This window comes from Rhinolophus sinicus, chromosome 17, assembly GCF_057876585.1.
Source record: "Rhinolophus sinicus isolate RSI-liver-muscle chromosome 17, RSI-T2T, whole genome shotgun sequence".
Taxonomy (NCBI): domain Eukaryota; kingdom Metazoa; phylum Chordata; class Mammalia; order Chiroptera; family Rhinolophidae; genus Rhinolophus; species Rhinolophus sinicus.
Window position 1 is genome coordinate 144,813,157 of NC_142517.1, and position 17,110 is coordinate 144,830,266.

The window sequence follows — 17,110 nt, forward strand, 5'->3', positions numbered from 1 at the left end:
TTTTTCTGATACGTTGCCTTGGGCAAGTGAAACAAAAGAAAATATAAACAAATGGGACTACATTAAACTAATAATTTTTGCACAGCAAAGGAAACCATCAACGAAAGGACAACCTACTGAATGGGAGAAGATTTGCACCAGTGAGATATCCAACAAAGGGTTAATATCCAAAATTTATAAAGAACTCACACAACTTTACACCAAAAAAACTAACAATACAATTGTAAAATAGGCAGAGGAACTGAATAGATATTTCTCCAAAAGGACATACAGATGCCCAATAGACATGAAAAGATGCCCCAAATCACTAATCATCTGAAAAATGCAAATTAAAACCAAAATGAGATATTACCTCACACATTTCAGAATGGCCATCATCAATAATTCAAAAAACAAGTGTTGATGAGGATGTGGAGAAAAGGGAACCCTTGTGCACTGTTGGTGGGATTACACATTAGTGCAGCCACTAAGAAAAAAAGTATGGAGGTTCCTCAAAAAATTACAAATAGAACTACCTTATGACCCAGCAATTCCACCTCTGGGTATTTATCCAAAGGAATCCAAAACACTAATTTGAAAAGATATGCACTTCTACATTCATTACATCATTATTTACAATAGCCAAGATATGGAAGTAACCTAAGTGCCCATCAATAGACGATTGGAAAAAGAGGTGGTACATCTATACAATGGAGTATTACTCAGCCATAAAAAGGAATGAAATCTTACTGTTTGCAACAACATGGACGGACCGGGAAGGTATTATGGTAAATGAAATGAGTCATACAGACAAGAACAAATACCATATGATTTCACTTATATGTGGAATTTAAAGAACAACATAAATGAACAAGCAAAACAGAAAAAGACTCATAGATACAGGGAACACGCTGATGGTTGCCAGATGGGAGGTGGTTTGGGGAACAGGGAGAAAAAGGTGAAGGGATTAAGAAGTACAAATTGGTAGTTATGAAATAGTCATGGAGATGTAAAGTAAAGCATAGGGAATATAGTCACTAACATGGTAATAAGTATGTATAGTGCCAGGTGGGTTCTAGACTAAAAGGAGGGATCACTTCTTAAATTATATAAATGTCTAACCACTATGCTATACATCTGAAACTAATATAATATTGAATGTCAACTGTAATTGAAAAATTTTTAAAAAGGAGAAAAAGGTGAAGGGGAATAAGAAGTTTAAATTTCCAGGTGTGAAACAAATAAGTCATGGGAATATAAAAGCATAAGGAATATAGTCAATAATATTGTGATTGCATGGTACAGTGTCAGATGGTTGCTGGACTTACCTTGGTGATCACTTCTTCAGTTATATAAATGTTGACTAACTATAGTGTACACCTGAAACTAACATGATACTGTATGCTAGCTATATTTTAATAAAAATATTTTAAAAAATAATTTGAGATATAATAGTAAACCAGGGAGGCACCGATCCTTACAGAACCTGATAGGTTAGGCATAGCACAGTGCAAACTATCTCCAGGAATTATAACAGAAACACTTACATGACGCTTATTTTGTGCCAGACACTGTTCTAAGAGCTTTACCATATATTCATTCAATGAGTCTTTACACCAACACCATGAAGTAGGCACTTGCTCAAGATTCCATAACTAGGGACGTAATCTGTAGTGTGGATTAGTGTGGATTCAAACCCAGGCAGTCTGGCTCCAGAGTCTATACTTTTAACAGCTATGCTGTGTTGCCTCTCTAAACATCTGAATTGGATTTTATGTTTCCACAGAGCATAAATGCTCCTTATGCAAATACATGAAAAAATGTAGTGAATCAAATCAGTTTTCTTTAGAGAAACACAGGCACAGAATTAGTAAGTTAGCTGCCCAGGTGTACACTGATCAGCCGTTGGTGACCCACGTGATAGCACTTACCTTGCCCCACCGGCTCACCTCCCACCATCTGCCTGGCTTCCAACTCAGCAGCTGTTTTCTGGCAATGGCATGAGGAAACAAGTTGCTATACCATGGCTTTTCACCGTACTTAACCCTGACCTCTTCATCTGCTATAACCACAGGGCTGTTCTAGTTCCAACAAATTCTCAACCTTCAATGGCATAATCTTTTCTGCCTAAAAGTTGAGGGATGTCAAACCAGTATGTTTCCTTTTTCTTTTCTTTTCATCAAAGTGTCCACATGACTGAATTAAGTAGCTTGTTGAGTGTTTGCGAGGTTATCAAGGCAGCAGTAAGGACACTGGGCACCAGACATTAAGTTCCTGACTTATGACGTAGCAGACCCCACCCAGGTCTGGAGGCCTGCGTGTAGCCCACACACAGCTTCAGTGTGTCCCAAGAGATTCTTTAAGTTTATGACAACATACCAATATCACCATCATTCTAGAATAAAAACGACAGTGCTAATATGAAATAAAAGTTACCACCCTCTCCTAACTAGTCGAGAATGATGAGGACAAAAAAAAAAATGATTGTACTTACTGGGGGACACTGTGCCAGTTTATCAGCTGCCACCAGTTGCACATTTAAGTGTTTACTTTGGGACTTTCCTCTAGATTTAATCAACCGCTGTAAAACCTGATAGAAGAAGACATGAATCTGATAACACTGTCAATAATAGGAAACCAGATAAACCAAGGCCCTTTTTTATAGTCTGTGTAGCACTGCATATTAATAGAGAGGAAATATAATATATATATAAACTCTGCAAGGACATCATCGTCTTACACTGGCTTTCAGTTATAGTGGATTTGATGTGTTCATCCGATTCTCGTGCCATGTGAGGTCTCGGTGGGATCTTGAGTTCCTGCCCTAGATTTTACCCAGAGATTTCAAATTGCGAAAGTGGAAGAACAGCTCTGTACTAGGTCATTTATGTCCAAATTCAGTTGAGTAATATTGTAGTTCACTATCTCAATGTCAGATAAATATCAGAGTCATTTATATATTTGGTCCTTTTTGTCGCTGATACTTATCGAGGCATTCCAGTTTACTTTTACATTAATGAGATAATTTCATGATAGAAATCTAAGCAAAACATTTGCACTGGTATATTGTCACATACAAACCAGTGATATATCTGTCTTTTGGGAACTGCTGTAACTGCATTTTGCTATATATTCTCCTCTTCCTTAATTTTTTTTTTTTTTTTTTTGGCTGAAACAGGTCCCTGCCCCCAAAATAGTACTAGTGTATGAGGTTCTATGATACCTTGGCACATATGTCCACAAGGGCTCTAGTTCCTACATTTGTGAGCCCCATGGTGACTGGGGCAGGGGGTGAGAAGGGTTGAAATCTATTCCACTGCAGTGAAGGGTGCTTGAATCCCCTTCAGTTCTGGGTCAAAGAGACCTCCAGGTAGTCAAGACAATTTTAGTCCATTCTAATGATTCCCCAAACGTCCTGGTTTGGTCAAGCTCATCCTGCACAGAACCAGAGCCAGAGAGGGAAGGCTGAGGGCGTCAGAAGGGTAGAGGACGGCCACAGCTTCTGTAGGCACTTTCCACTGGTGCGAAGAGACATTACTGTTCTGGTTGGACGCTGAGTTGGCATTTAAGTACTAAAATACAGTCGTGGAGGCACTGACAAGAAACTGATTATTAGGGTGGTACCTCCCAAGGCAATCCATTTCGTATTCATTTTCTAGAACATCATCACTTTTTAAAAATGAAAGAACACCCAAATCAAAAGTGACCAATTTGAAACTGTCGCACTTTTTACTTTTTTCTTCCCTGGTGGCATGAAGATACATGGACTATATCCCATTGGGCTTAATCACAGAATAACTATGTTCCTTGAAGAACCCAACCTAAGCACAAACGTAAGGGTCTATAATGTTTCCATAAGAGACTTTATACGGTGATGTCTGACTTTATATATGATAAATATAGATACCTTTTTTCTTGAACTATATTCTCTCTCAACTGGTGACACAAGAATCATTATTACCCAAGAAACATACCAAGGTAAAAGCTAGTATCTGAAAAGCCAGAGTTCACTTTTCCTTACCTTTCTTAATTTTCTGCTTCTATTATGCTCTTGCATAACTGCCTGGTTAGGGAACCACAACAGACGTGAGATTTTTGAAGGAATGTGCTATTTTTTTATTTGCTATCTCAGAATTTCTAGACCCTGTACAAACTGTGGGAATTAAAATCTGTGCTAATTAAAAAAGGTCTCAACAAGACAGTCTCCTTGCCCACTAACAAAAAAATCACAGAACAAAAAAAAAAAAAAAAATGAGCTTCTGATCCTTAAGATAGAAATGAGCTAACTTACCTTTGGAGATGAGACTTTTACATGAACAATAATTGGTGCTAAAGAAGTCTTTATAAGTTGTGCTGGGTGATTGATGGTGTCTGCATCAAGAACCACCAGTTGCAAAGATCTTGCCAACTCAAAGATTCGTTCAATTTCACTTTGTACTTCCGCTAAAAGGAGATATCATAAATAACAGGTCATGGTTATTTTTATTAAGTGGTTCTTATATTTTTAAAGGATAGTACCCCTTTCAGATATGTTTGTCTACACTAAAAAACAGAACATTTTGAATTTACATATTCCTATCTAACTTAAGATCTTTTCTAAGGAGAGATGGGTTGAGTTTTTCATAAAGCCAAACAGTTGATGAAAAGAAATTAAGATGGCCCTTTTGATTTGTTTCTTACACTCAGCCGAGTCTTTAGCTCTTTATATAGCTATGTTATTTTTAATTGTTGCTTTGTCTAAAGAACTTTTATTTTAACTGTAGAACTTGAAACCACATTTAGAAAACAACTGAAATACATATGCAGAACAACCTCACATGGAAAACAAATTACCCTTAAATATTTCTATCAGCCATCTACTTAAGTATTAATATTTTATGGATATGTTTTTTAAAAGTCCTACAATTTTCCTGATGTGCACACTTTTGTACCCCAGGTCAAACATTCTGAGTCTACTCTCATAACTAGCACTTTGCTAAGTCTTAATTCAAGCATTAGGGCCAGTGGTCTAAGACATAACTACCTTTAGTATTATTTAAAACACTAAGACCAATTAGATTAAAATATTGAAATGTATCCAGATGCAAATCTATTTGGCTGGCTGTAATAGCCAACTTACCCGAATCTATGCGTGAATCTGGTCAAATGAAAACTCTCGTTATTGTCAATATCTAAAGCAATCCAGCTATTTCTAAAAGCAAAACAGATTATCTAGAAAATCATAATGTGGCCTTCTGAGAACTTTTTAATATCTATTTTATAAGTCATGTGATTGATTGGGTCATGTCCAAAGTCTGAATTAGGCTATTTAATTTTCAAAGAGATGATCTTGTTTTGCTTTTTACTTATTTTTATTTTTTGGCTATAGGTGTGACTTAGCAACGTTGTAATCATGTCCAAATTACACAGAGTAGACACAGCTACCTAATTTAAATTACTTCAAAGATGGCCCAGGAAAAGGTGACGTTGCTCTAAATATCCTCATTGAACGGGGCTTATACCAGAATCCATTATTTATTTTGCTTGTCCAGCATAAATTCGAGTTCATGTCACCCACTGAAAAGCTCTCCCTTCCATAACCAAACAGATTGACAGGGTGTGTGGGATCTTGAGTGTTCAAGACTATCAGGCAACTCTACTTTCTTGGGCTTTGGATAATAGCATAAAATTCTTATTTCCCACAACATCATTGACGTTTAATGTATGATCTGTACTAGAAGTATTAATTTAACGAGTCAACATAGCTATCATTTTTCATATTACCTAATCCAATGGTCTGAAATATTTCATGTTGCTTTGAAAGGTGACTGGCTTCCAAGATATCAGTGTAAAGAATTTAGACAATTGGGCTTATTTGCAAAATTCTTCTGAAATCACATTCTAGATTTGTTAGTAATAATACCATACCTGTCCCTTTTCTCACATGTCAGAAACAGTTTTACAGAAAGAGATTTTTCTTATGAGAGAAGTTTGAAAAATAAAGTCGATTTTTATTGCAGTAAATTTCAGCCTCAGGTGGTTGGGGTATGCTCTCCATTTGTTGTTTTCATTAAACTGCCACTGGTTTAATGTAACTTCTGGCCAGGACTATACTAGAACAAGTCTATATTGTTTAAAGCTTCACATCTGAATACAATGTTTTCTGAAGTAGGAAAAAGGCAGTAATGCAAACTGGACTGCTCTTGTACAGAGAACCTGTAAGTCTCTGTGCAAATAACTCAGAAATAACGGCCTTATTTACTCTGCACCAGCATTGAGGGAGTGTGGTTTCTGACAAGCCCTGAGGGCAAGCACACCTACTGCTTAACCATGGTCCATGGGCACTCTGGCATGCGCAGAGAGGTGCTTGGGCAGAGCAAACCAGGAGGCTGCAGGGGGCCACACGAATATAATGGAGTGGGACCAATATTTGGATAATATGTAGATAGAATGCAATACATAAGTTATATGTGTGAAGAAGAGAAAGGTATAGTTACCAACATAGCTCATTTTCTTAAAAAAAAAACTTTAATCAAATCTGACAGTCTTGACTACCTTGGCTGAGTCTCAGAAGGGTTCCAATGGAAGTTTCGTCATGAGCTTTTTCCAGACAAATGAAGCTCTGAGAAGTATGGACTAGGATGCTGGAGAGATCCCAATGAACACTTCTGTAACCTGACTATGACTGATCTGGACCCGCCTCTCTCCAGCATTTCTATCACCTGTGATCTTTCTCCTATCCAAATGCTTGAACGACTTCAAAAGCTCCCTAGGGCTCCTAGCGACATTTCCCAGAGTACCCTGGGACACTAATCCCTTAAGCTATCCTATGGGGGAAAGAAGAGGGTTTTCTGCAAGGGGAAATGCTGCATACCATAATAGTTTATCTTGGGATTTCAAACATGCATTACCCTTTGTATCTTAATGGCTCTAAGAAGTCTTGCACTGAAGAAAAATGCCAATTGTTTAATTCATAATTTCAAATTTTTTTGACCACGGAAAACATCTTGGATGTAGCAACTATTCCCTATCTTTTAAAAGTAACATTTCAAAAAAAAAGTTAACATTTCATGGAATCTATTTTGGAGATCTCTTTAGCACGGCCCTAACGTACTGGTCTCAATCTGCTTTTTCAGTTTCTTCTGTTGCTCTCAAACCATGCCACCCACTCCCTTTTTCTATGCATGCTCTGTACAAAATTAGTTGTTTCTCATCCACACGTTGTGTTTTGTTTTTTTTTTTTTTATGCTGATGTCCATTCTTGTCAGCCTTGAAGAACCAGCTCAAATATAACCTCTGTGACATCTTCTCAGGCCCTCTTACTCTCTATCCTTTTTTTTTTTTTAAATACCCCTGGCTCTTTGCTCATGATTCTATCATCAAACAGTATTTTAACCGTCTCTTTCCTCTTTCTGTTTGTTCATGGGTAAGATACTTTGTCTTAGTCATTTTTGCACTTCTTAAATCTGGCATAATGCACGGCACAGAATGAGAGTTCACTAAACATTGGATGAAGGAATCTACAAATGGGCACCATGAACAAGCAGGCAAACAGACATAAGTGGCTCACGGAGGGGTTATTATAAGATATTACCATTAAATTAACTCCAGTGGTTGTGGTATATGAATTTACAGAGTAAAGGGCCAAACCAGTGAACTGACATCCAGCCTTTTTCTTTCTCAGCATTTACACTAACTCTACCCCACACACTCACTGACTCTGACAATAGCTGACTAGACCACCCAAATGACTTCAAAGACGATTCATGAAACCCTTGGCTGGTGCATATGGTTAGAGTCAGGCAACCTAGCTCATGCTTTTAAGTGTCCTTCAGCTTCTCATTATACATCAGAGGAAGGAGTGCTTAAAAGTCAAAGTCACTGTGCGGAGTGAGAAGAGAATGGAAGACAAGAGAACAGAGAACAGGGGCTGGTTTGGGAAATCTTCCATCTAATGTGGCATGCTTCTCATCCATGATACTTTCGACAGTTGCTAACCTGATTCACCATCATCAACTCTGCCATTTTCATCTCCTCAAGGTCAAAACCCTGTGCCTTTCAGACTGTTTTGCTCTGTATGTGAAAAGCTCTAAATACAGGACTAAAAACCAAAACCCACTGATGTCTGGGATCTTGTCCTCACAAGCGCTGACAACTATCCCATTTGGTATGTTTAGCATTCTTTCACAAAGCAGCCATCCAACAAACATTCCTGGCACGTGCCAATCCCATGCCAGGAATACAGAGATTATACTTTGTAGCCTCTTGCCAACCTGCACAGTTCTTGGCTCGGGGTCAAGGCACAGCCTTCAGTGAATTTTTGATGGGGCAAGCAATTTGTCTTGAATTTTTGTTTTTAAGTTTCCAATCATCTATAGAGCTCATTTCAGTAGTTTAAAAAATGTAGGGGCACCGAAGACCCCTATCGTTCCTACCCTGCCCATGAGGAAAAGGACAGTAAAACAAGTTGCTTTCAGCTATGAATGCAAAAGAGACTCCTAGAAAGTTATAAGTGGACCACACCACTCTTGGCACGCAATGGAAACCACAAACAGGCTTTTGAGATGAATGTTGTGATTCACCAGCAGCACGGACTTACTTCTGTGGGTGGTGATTTCACCTTCCACAGCCCTGTTCATATACGGCTTGATGGAGCTAACCACATAATGGCATTTGTTGTGTCTCCATCATGGTGAATTTCAGGATGCTTTCTAACCGTTGTTCCAGGAAAGGTATCTGCTGATGTTTAAACTCCCTTCATGTTATTAATGGTGCTTACTGTGTGCATTTAAAGATGTGACCATTCTGGGTGCTACCAGCTAGCATCAGAAGCAACACTAAGAACACGGTGATCCAGCTTTCTTCTAAAGACCTGAGAAGGCTGACATGTCATTTCCTGTCCTGTCAGTGGTGACTCAGGTATGACACATAACATTAGCTGCACTGAGAACCTTGGACAAAGTGGAGATGAGTGGCTTCCCGCGGTCAGGCAGTAACAGACTAGGAGAGCCCCCTGAGGGTTCTCCCCACCAGACTACTAATTAGCTAATTGACTAGAGCTAAGAGCGGAGGCTCTGGCTGCTGCAGGACTCTGCTCCCTTCTTTCCCGTGGACAGCATTCTCTTTAGTTAATCAGCTCTTCCCCATTCAGAATGGGGAGCAAATTGGAAAAGCCATTCCCAAAAGCAACATGTCATGGCAGTCAGAAAGCACAGCATGGAGAAGTATGACATTTGAAAACCTTACCTAAGCTGGACCGAGTGTTCGAACGTTCAATTATTGCTCTCTTGCTGGGATTATTTAGGACAGACCTCTTAGCAAGAGAAATGTCAGCTGTCACTCTCGTTATTGATATCCTATGAATAGGAACACAGAACAAAACAAGCCAGTAAAAACGTTATGGGGCTCTCCAAGTGATTCATCACCATACTACTTAATAACCACTTTGCATACTACAGTGCAACCCCCGTAAAATAAACATTGGCCACCAGCATTTTAAACAGGGCTTTGGCTAGTAGTAAAACACAAGCAGAGCAGAAATGGGGGAAGGTTTGGGCTATTTAACAAAAACTGTTTACTATAAAAATGCAGCTCTTCCTCCACTATTGTCTGCTTTGCTGAACTCTCTTTAATGCATACCATACCAGGCAGGACTCAAAACCTATGAATAAACCATGCTCTTTCTAGGAAGCAGCAATACAATTTCCCTCCAATTCACAGTTGAGTTGCAATTGAACAAGACCTTCAGGAACTACAAATGCTTTGCCCCGGCATATAAACGGGGCTCCTTGAAAGGGGAAATCCTCTTCATTTTGATCATCAAAGACAATCAACCAGTTGGTAGCTGTGTTGCATTCCTGGTGCTCAACAGTTCATTCATGATACATGAAGCATTTCTCCACAGGCCAAAAGGAATTTTTTTATGTCTGAGAGTATGAAAACTTTGATTTCTCTCTGCAGGCACAACATTCTTCAGCATATTTGCATGACTCTGAATGCAGATGGGCCGACAGAAGACACTATAACTGAGGGCAATGCGAGCGTCATGCCAGGAGTGTACGTTAGACCGTATCCTGGAATCGCACAAGGGAAACACAAAGTAAAGACACTGCAAATGAATGCAGAGAGGGACTATCTGCATAGGATTCATCAAATGAGAATCACTGGAACGTAGCATTTTAAAATTCTTTATCTTTAAACTGGGATTGTGCAACTTCAGATTATTGTCTACTTGTAGAATGCAAAAACTGCCTTCCTAAGCCCGTTCCTGCCACCATGCACCTTTCTCCATTCTTATCTTCACAGTGTGGCAGAGTTCCAGAAAGGAGATAAGGAGACTAGTGCCCCTCCCCCTTATACTCATTGAGAGCGCCCTTTCTCCTAATTTTCAAACTCCTTTGGGGGTTGGGGTAGGGAAGGGGCGGAGTTACTTACAATTGTTGAGTCACGTGTCAGCTCACACCAGTGCTGGGACAACACTATGAGAACTCTCAGGAGACACTTCCCCTGACTCCAGTGAATTAAAAATATTCCTTTTCCACAAATGGTTGGAAATAGCTTCTTTAAAGTACCAGGCTGAGCAAAAATGCTGCTGCTATTTGAAAGCAAAGTACCCCTTGCTTGTGTCATTGTATGTGTAAGGTGTAGATGGTCAGAAAGTTTTAAAATTTTTGAACGTTTAGGCCCTAATAAATTACTTGAGACATCTTCAAATTGTCTTCTGTAGAAACCAAGAGTTTCGTGAACTCCCTCCAAGGCCACGGAGAACACGAAAGGCAGGCTGAGTCGTTGGGGCTCTGGTTTTCCCTCCCTCAGTAACAGGCAAACATCTCTGCATTTCTGTTTTCTACATCAGGGCTTTATATATGATTTCATTGTAAAAAAAGAGGTTCAACTGCTAAAAGACATTGGGAAACACCGGTCAAGTAAAATTTCTTCATTTTGCCAAGAAGAAACTGAGACACAGAGAGGAAGTTCCACACAGTTAATTTAAGTAGAGGCCAAGAAGGTCTAAAACCCATGGCCTCGAGCAGCAGGCCAATCCTTAGTCACCTGACTTACAATTAAGTTCTTAACAGTTTCAGTCTACTTCTCCAGCAACCCCAGACCTCCAGACATGAGCCAGGTCATCAAAAGCAGATGCACGGTCATTCCTGGCCATATGTTGCTAGATGGTCAGAATTTATTCCGGTTCAAATCACGTGAGCTCCGTATCTGAGTCTCCATTATTCAGTCACCTGCTGCAACTTGAGGCATGAAATCTCATAGGCAGTCCTTGCGGTCGGTCATAGCTCCTTTTACTTACAGAATAGGGTTTGCTTGTTGATTTTTGTTTCTGGTTTTGTTGTTGTTATTTTTTGTTGTTTTAAGAATGAAGTTGCTAATTAGAAACACACAGCCAAGTTCCACAGCAATTCAAACATATGATTGGACACAAGTGGGTTGGATTACGGGCAGAATTCAACTTTCTAGAATAATTACTTTTGGAAAGCCCCAAAGAGTCTATTCTGCTTAAGTAAACATCAAATTTTCTAGTGCCAAAGAAGCGAAAAAGTGACCCTCGGTTTTACACTTTTAAGAGATTAACAACAGATGCACATTTTAATTTTTTCTGGGTTATAAAACTTACAAAGCCATTTTCAAACACATCCAAACTTTTACCAAACACACACACATAGAGATAGAGAAAGAGAGAGAGAGAGAGAGAGAGAGAGAGAGAGAGAGAGAGAGAGAGAAAGAAACTGCTTCAGACATTCTTAAAACAGGAAAAGGTGTGGCCAATGCAGGGTTTTTTTCTTGTTTTATTTGTTAACAAAATACCAGCTAATTTGTTAATACTAAGTTATTTCTTAATAAAACTGCACATGCATGAAAGAGCGCAGGAGAAGATATACACAGCCCCAACAACCCTTTAATAAGACAAAACAGGAGTTTCTACTTTCAAGGAAAAATGCTTACTATTATCAACATCAGACACCAAATGTGAACTTTTTTTTAAAGGCTTCCCAGCAGTTCACCATTGAATGCTACCTAGTTTATATACATTGTTTGTTCTTAAAGTGATACCCTTCTACATTTTTTTTCTTGCTATACTCATATCCTGTAGTGTCCTTCAGCACTCTATGCATCTTGTTTGATATACATCTCTAATAAGTTCCCTTGGAAACTTTCCTTTGACATAGTGTCAGTAGCTACTAGTCAGTAGATAAAAGACTAACAGAAGTTCGGTTCCTCAGCAGACTGGGTATAGTAAGTAGCAAGTGTCATTGAAAACTAGCAAAAATCATTCTCTAAATCTAGCAAATTTGAACCCTCAACTCTTGCTTATTTCTGTTTTGGAATTCATCATAATTGCTGCATTCCATCGTGAGCTATGAGTATTAGTTTTCTGTGATTTTCTATAGAAAGATATTACTTTCAGTTATGACACATTCATTCAAAAATAATTAGTATTTCCATGTTGGTCATGGAACAGCTGTAAGCTCCTTCTATACTCGGTCCTTGCTACAACTAATATACAGCCCTGCTGGCATATTAATTTTTTAAAAAGTCTTAGTATTCATAGAGAAAAGTGTTCCAAAGAACAGACAGTACACTGTCAAAACAGGAATGAAAGGCATACACAAACCTGAGTATTCTTTCCGGATCTTTCCCTTGCTGGTTGCAGTCATGCCATATTGTGAACTTGAGTATCGTAATCAATATAATAGTGATAGTAGCTTTGCCAAACTACCTCACAGGGCTTTCATTAGGAGCAAACAAGGTAATATATAAAAGTGTTTTCTTAAATCATTGTTCATAGTATGCTATGCTGATAGGCACATATGTAATATATATAAGACAATTATTGGAGATGTGAAGACTTGAAAAAGACAGTTTCTCTATATCCTATCCTCAAAACTTAGCAGCCTATGATGAACTCTTCAATCCCCAGAGTCAGTGAAATTTATACATGCTTCAAGGATGGAACAATCAGGTAGGACATACCGTCATCAAAACCTGCCAACTGAAATATTCATGGGTAGCATTCAAGTATTCAATTAACTATCTCTGGGGTTTGACTGTCCACCGATGCGTCTCCATTTGAATAGAAGAATGATAGGAGGAGATGACAAGAGCATGAGATTGATTATGAAACAGAAGGCACTACGTTGTTCTTTTCCATTTGTGGACAGCAATTACAAGTTGTTTTCTTTCTTCCATGGCCTGGCTACATTGTGATAGCATCACTTGCTCCCATTTCCTTTAATAAATAACTACTACTTCTCTGAGTCTACCTACATTGTATTCCCAGTCTCTTTTCTTTTTAATTCTTTCTCAAATCCTTTTCTTTCCCCTTTAACTAATCACTTCCTTTAGCTTCCGATCTTATCTGTATAAGTTACATGATGTTCATTTAGGAATTCTGACCATGATCACTCAGTGACCAAGTCTCCCACAACGGCCATCGAGCTGATCTGATCTAGTTGTCAAACATCCTAAAGTAACACCTTTATTGGGATTTGAAATTATTAGCATAGGACAACAAATTCCAATTAGTTATGAATGGTAGATTCAAGCAGCTGAACAAACCTCATCCCAAAGGGTGATGCCCCAATGGATGTTTGTGGTGTGAAATGGAGAGAGGAGAGCGCTGTGCCATTCATTGTGCATCCATGGTGTCCTCACCAGGCTGATGCCACGGTAGCGGCTTGTGAGGCTTACTTAGTTTATGGTCTGTGCACAGGAACTGTCACTATGTGTGGACAGCCACGTGCACAGGGATCCCTCAGGAACTAGTTCATACTGTGCTGCTCATTTTTCTTACATGTCTTACAGTTCGACCCTACAATAGCAGTTATAGCAATAAAATTATGTAATAAGTAGCTCTAAAATAACTCAAATAATTTCTAAGGTATCAAGAAAAGGCAAGTATATGATTCTGTAATAGTCAAGCCGTTGACTTTAACCCCGTTGGTTGGATTGTTTTCTAACCAAGATCCGAAAAACAGTATTGAAGAAGCAAGCCTCTTAGCCAATGGATCCCTTTTTCGCTCTTTCTGAAAATAATGACTTTCTCTTGAAGATTTTGTCTAACCTACTGCATTCATAGCCAGTGAAACTCTGAGTAGGTTTCCAGCAGAACATATTGTTTATGCTGTGTCACTGTGCTAAAGCCTTCTGTGTAATTGTTCTCTTGGCTGGTTTCAATTAAAGGCTATTTGTTGTTTTCTCTCCTTTATTAATTGGTAAAACATGATGCAACAGATTGGCATAGCTCAAAATGTAAGGACAGACATGTCAGAGTTGATGTGAAGCTACTAGCAAATCTCTTCATTTTCAAAGTCTCTATATACACTCCACCAATGGATTCATTATTGGTTTTTCTGTTGCACTGGACCCTGATTATTCGAAAGCAAGTCCACTCACCTACTTCTGTCTTTCTCCAACTCTGCCGTACATCAGATCTCTCTGGGGCTGAATCTCTTTCTCTAGCAATTGCTTTTGCTACTGTTGGATTCTTCCTCATATCTGCAGATCCTCTGCTGTGTCATCAGATACCATGGAACACTAGACACTGCATTTCAATTCTATTTCTACTCACACCATCATTAATAATGTGTGTACGTGCTTGATGCAGACAACTCTACCTGATTCGAAACAAATCTCTGCTGTTACAATTCAATGTATTTCCTCTTTCTGGGCCTGAGGATTGAGGTAGAACCTCAGATTCCTCATTCGTGAAAGCAGCAATTAAGCTGCTCATTTTCTCTTTGCTAAACTATAATTGTTTTCTTGCTTACCATAGGCCCTACATTCCAAACCTTTAACATTGCCACTTGTAAGGATGTTATGCGGGGACCAAAGCAATCTAATACAAACTGGGGCTGTGTTATGGGATGGAATTTGTTCAGCTCAAGGGCTGTCATGCAGCCGCGAGGAGAGGCACTACTCGGAACTTCCTTAGCAAAATGGCACCGCAGTTTAAGACCATGTGATTTCAAGCATAGCTGAAGGACATGTGCATGTGCAAGCAAGAACACAGACACTGAGCTGCCTCCAACGCCAGTCCATGGAGAGCTGCATAAGTATAAAGGTCATCAGAGGGCAGGACCAACGAAAACTATGAAGTGAAAGGGTCAGAGTTCAGCTGTTTCTTTGTAATGCTTTCTTAAGAAGTGAATTCTCAACAGCCAAAAGTTTTCAAACAGAAGCATGTTGTCCATCTGTTTGAGGCCACTGAAGAAAAGAAATTAGAATAAAATAACTTTTACATTTTCTTCCAACTCCAATATTCTAGTATTCCGTGCTATTCTAACTAGTGTTTTCTTTCTAACTACTTTATTCTTTGCCTATCATTTTTTAAAAAAGAGGGGAATAAGATAAACCCATATTTGTTTGGTTTTTTTTTATAGCTCTTTGGGTCCACTAGATGAATGTGGCAGACACTGTTATTTGTTCAACAAGATCTATAACCTTTTCTTCCTGGACACATAGCTAGACTATATATTTCCCAGCCCCCTTTGCAATTAAGTGTGGCCACGTGACCAAGTTCTAAACACTGAAATGCGAGAATCAATGTGTGTCACTTCCAGACCAGCATGCTGCTCACCAGCTGACTGCAGAGACCACCCTCAGGCTGAGGGCCCTAAATGATGAGTGGAACAAACTTTCTGCGCAGTCCTCCCCTCCCCCCACTCTAACCCCCTCCCAGCTGAGGAACATTGGCCTCAGACTGTTAAATGAGCAACAGGAAGTTTCCATTGTGTTTGAATCATACATTGCGGGATTTATTAAGGCAGCCTGTCCTATACCAATGTACTAAGCAATTCACATAATTGCACTGAAGCATTCTGATTTCTTAAACTAAACCTCAATTATTGGAACTAAAATCTCAGTTTAATTTCTTTGTATATTGTCCCAGAAATGAATATTTTTAACACAATTATCCAGAAGGCTTTTCTTTTGACAAATATATACAATTTATACTTAAAGCTGTACCATGTTTGCTTTTTTTCTTAAAATACAGTATTTATTAAATATTGGTAAGTTGGATTCATTTAACGATACTTTTCAGTTCATGCTATTTAAGTATTCTTCATTTCTAATAAATCTTCAGGTATTTGAAGGTGGTTATTTTAACAAGGAATGAACATCTGCATTGTGAAAAAGCTTAGTACTTAGTATTGAGTCAATATGAATTTTTTACAATTTCCCTGCAAAATACAGAAACTCATTCTAGGTATTTTTCACAAAACTGAAGTGATGAATTGATCTGATGGCTAAAGACTGAGCCATATCAACAGTGGGTAGGATACAAAATAAACCAATAAAATCGCAAGGTAATTTCTACTAAAACAACATCTAAAAAACATCTAAAGACATACTATTCTCTACAAAATGGTTTACGAGGAAAACATTTATTGTACTCTTCTTCTGAGGAAGTTGAGTACTTTCTATTTATACCTTCATCTGATACATACACATACACACGTGTAATTCCCAAAGATATTGACCAGCTTACCCAGCAAACCGCTATATTTATCAGAAATACTCTATATTTTAAATGAATACTTTTCATAAAACAAGTTTAGTATGAATTCACTAACAAGTGAGAAAGTAAAGACCAACGCATACATTTAAATAAAACAAAAGGATTATTTTCCTTTTCAAAGTCCTTTTTCCGTTGGAGAGTCAACGCTATACTTTATAACGTCCTATTTTCAGAGCTCTTTCATCAGATTCTTCCCTAAATACTGAGTTAACTTTACATTAGAGAGCTTTTGCAATCACTGGAAACATAGAGCCACAAAGCAATCTATCATACATGTTTGGTTAAAGGAAAATAAAAATACAAAAATATCCATATGTCTCACCTCCCATCAAACCTGTGCTTCAGGAAATCAAAGAGGGCTTTCTGCATCATGTCTGTTACCTTTGCAGAGGTGAGAAAAAAAGAATGAGGCAAACAGAGAGAGAGAGAGAAGAGAGAGAAAGAGGTCAAAAGTGAGAGAGGTGGAAGGGAAGGGTACTGTGACTGAGCAAAGACCTCATCATAGCCTAGTCCTCTCCGAGGGGCAGGTTACTGTAGAAGGTGTTTTTCATTCTACACACTTTCAGTTACTAAAATGTCCCCCTTGGTTCTCCTCCAAGGTGTTGAGGAATGGCCCAG

At 38.7% G+C, this 17,110-nt stretch overlaps 1 protein-coding gene across 7 annotated transcripts in view; it reads right to left on the minus strand.

The window, feature by feature from the left end:
* CACNB4 (calcium voltage-gated channel auxiliary subunit beta 4) overlaps nucleotides 1–17,110 on the minus strand; it is a 225,439-nt gene that overhangs the window by 20,328 nt on the left and 188,001 nt on the right. For 6 of the 7 annotated variants that reach the window (XM_019737459.3, XM_019737460.3, XM_074336365.2 and 3 more), the window contains 4 exons: nucleotides 16,815–16,873; nucleotides 9,205–9,314; nucleotides 4,271–4,422; nucleotides 2,474–2,569 (listed from right to left, as the gene is read on the minus strand). In XM_019737459.3, coding sequence (XP_019593018.1) covers nucleotides 2,474–2,569; nucleotides 4,271–4,422; nucleotides 9,205–9,314; nucleotides 16,815–16,873 — 417 coding nt within the window. The remainder of the gene's footprint in view (nucleotides 1–2,473; nucleotides 2,570–4,270; nucleotides 4,423–9,204; nucleotides 9,315–16,814; nucleotides 16,874–17,110) is intronic. The other variant, XM_019737461.3, reaches the window with a different exon arrangement.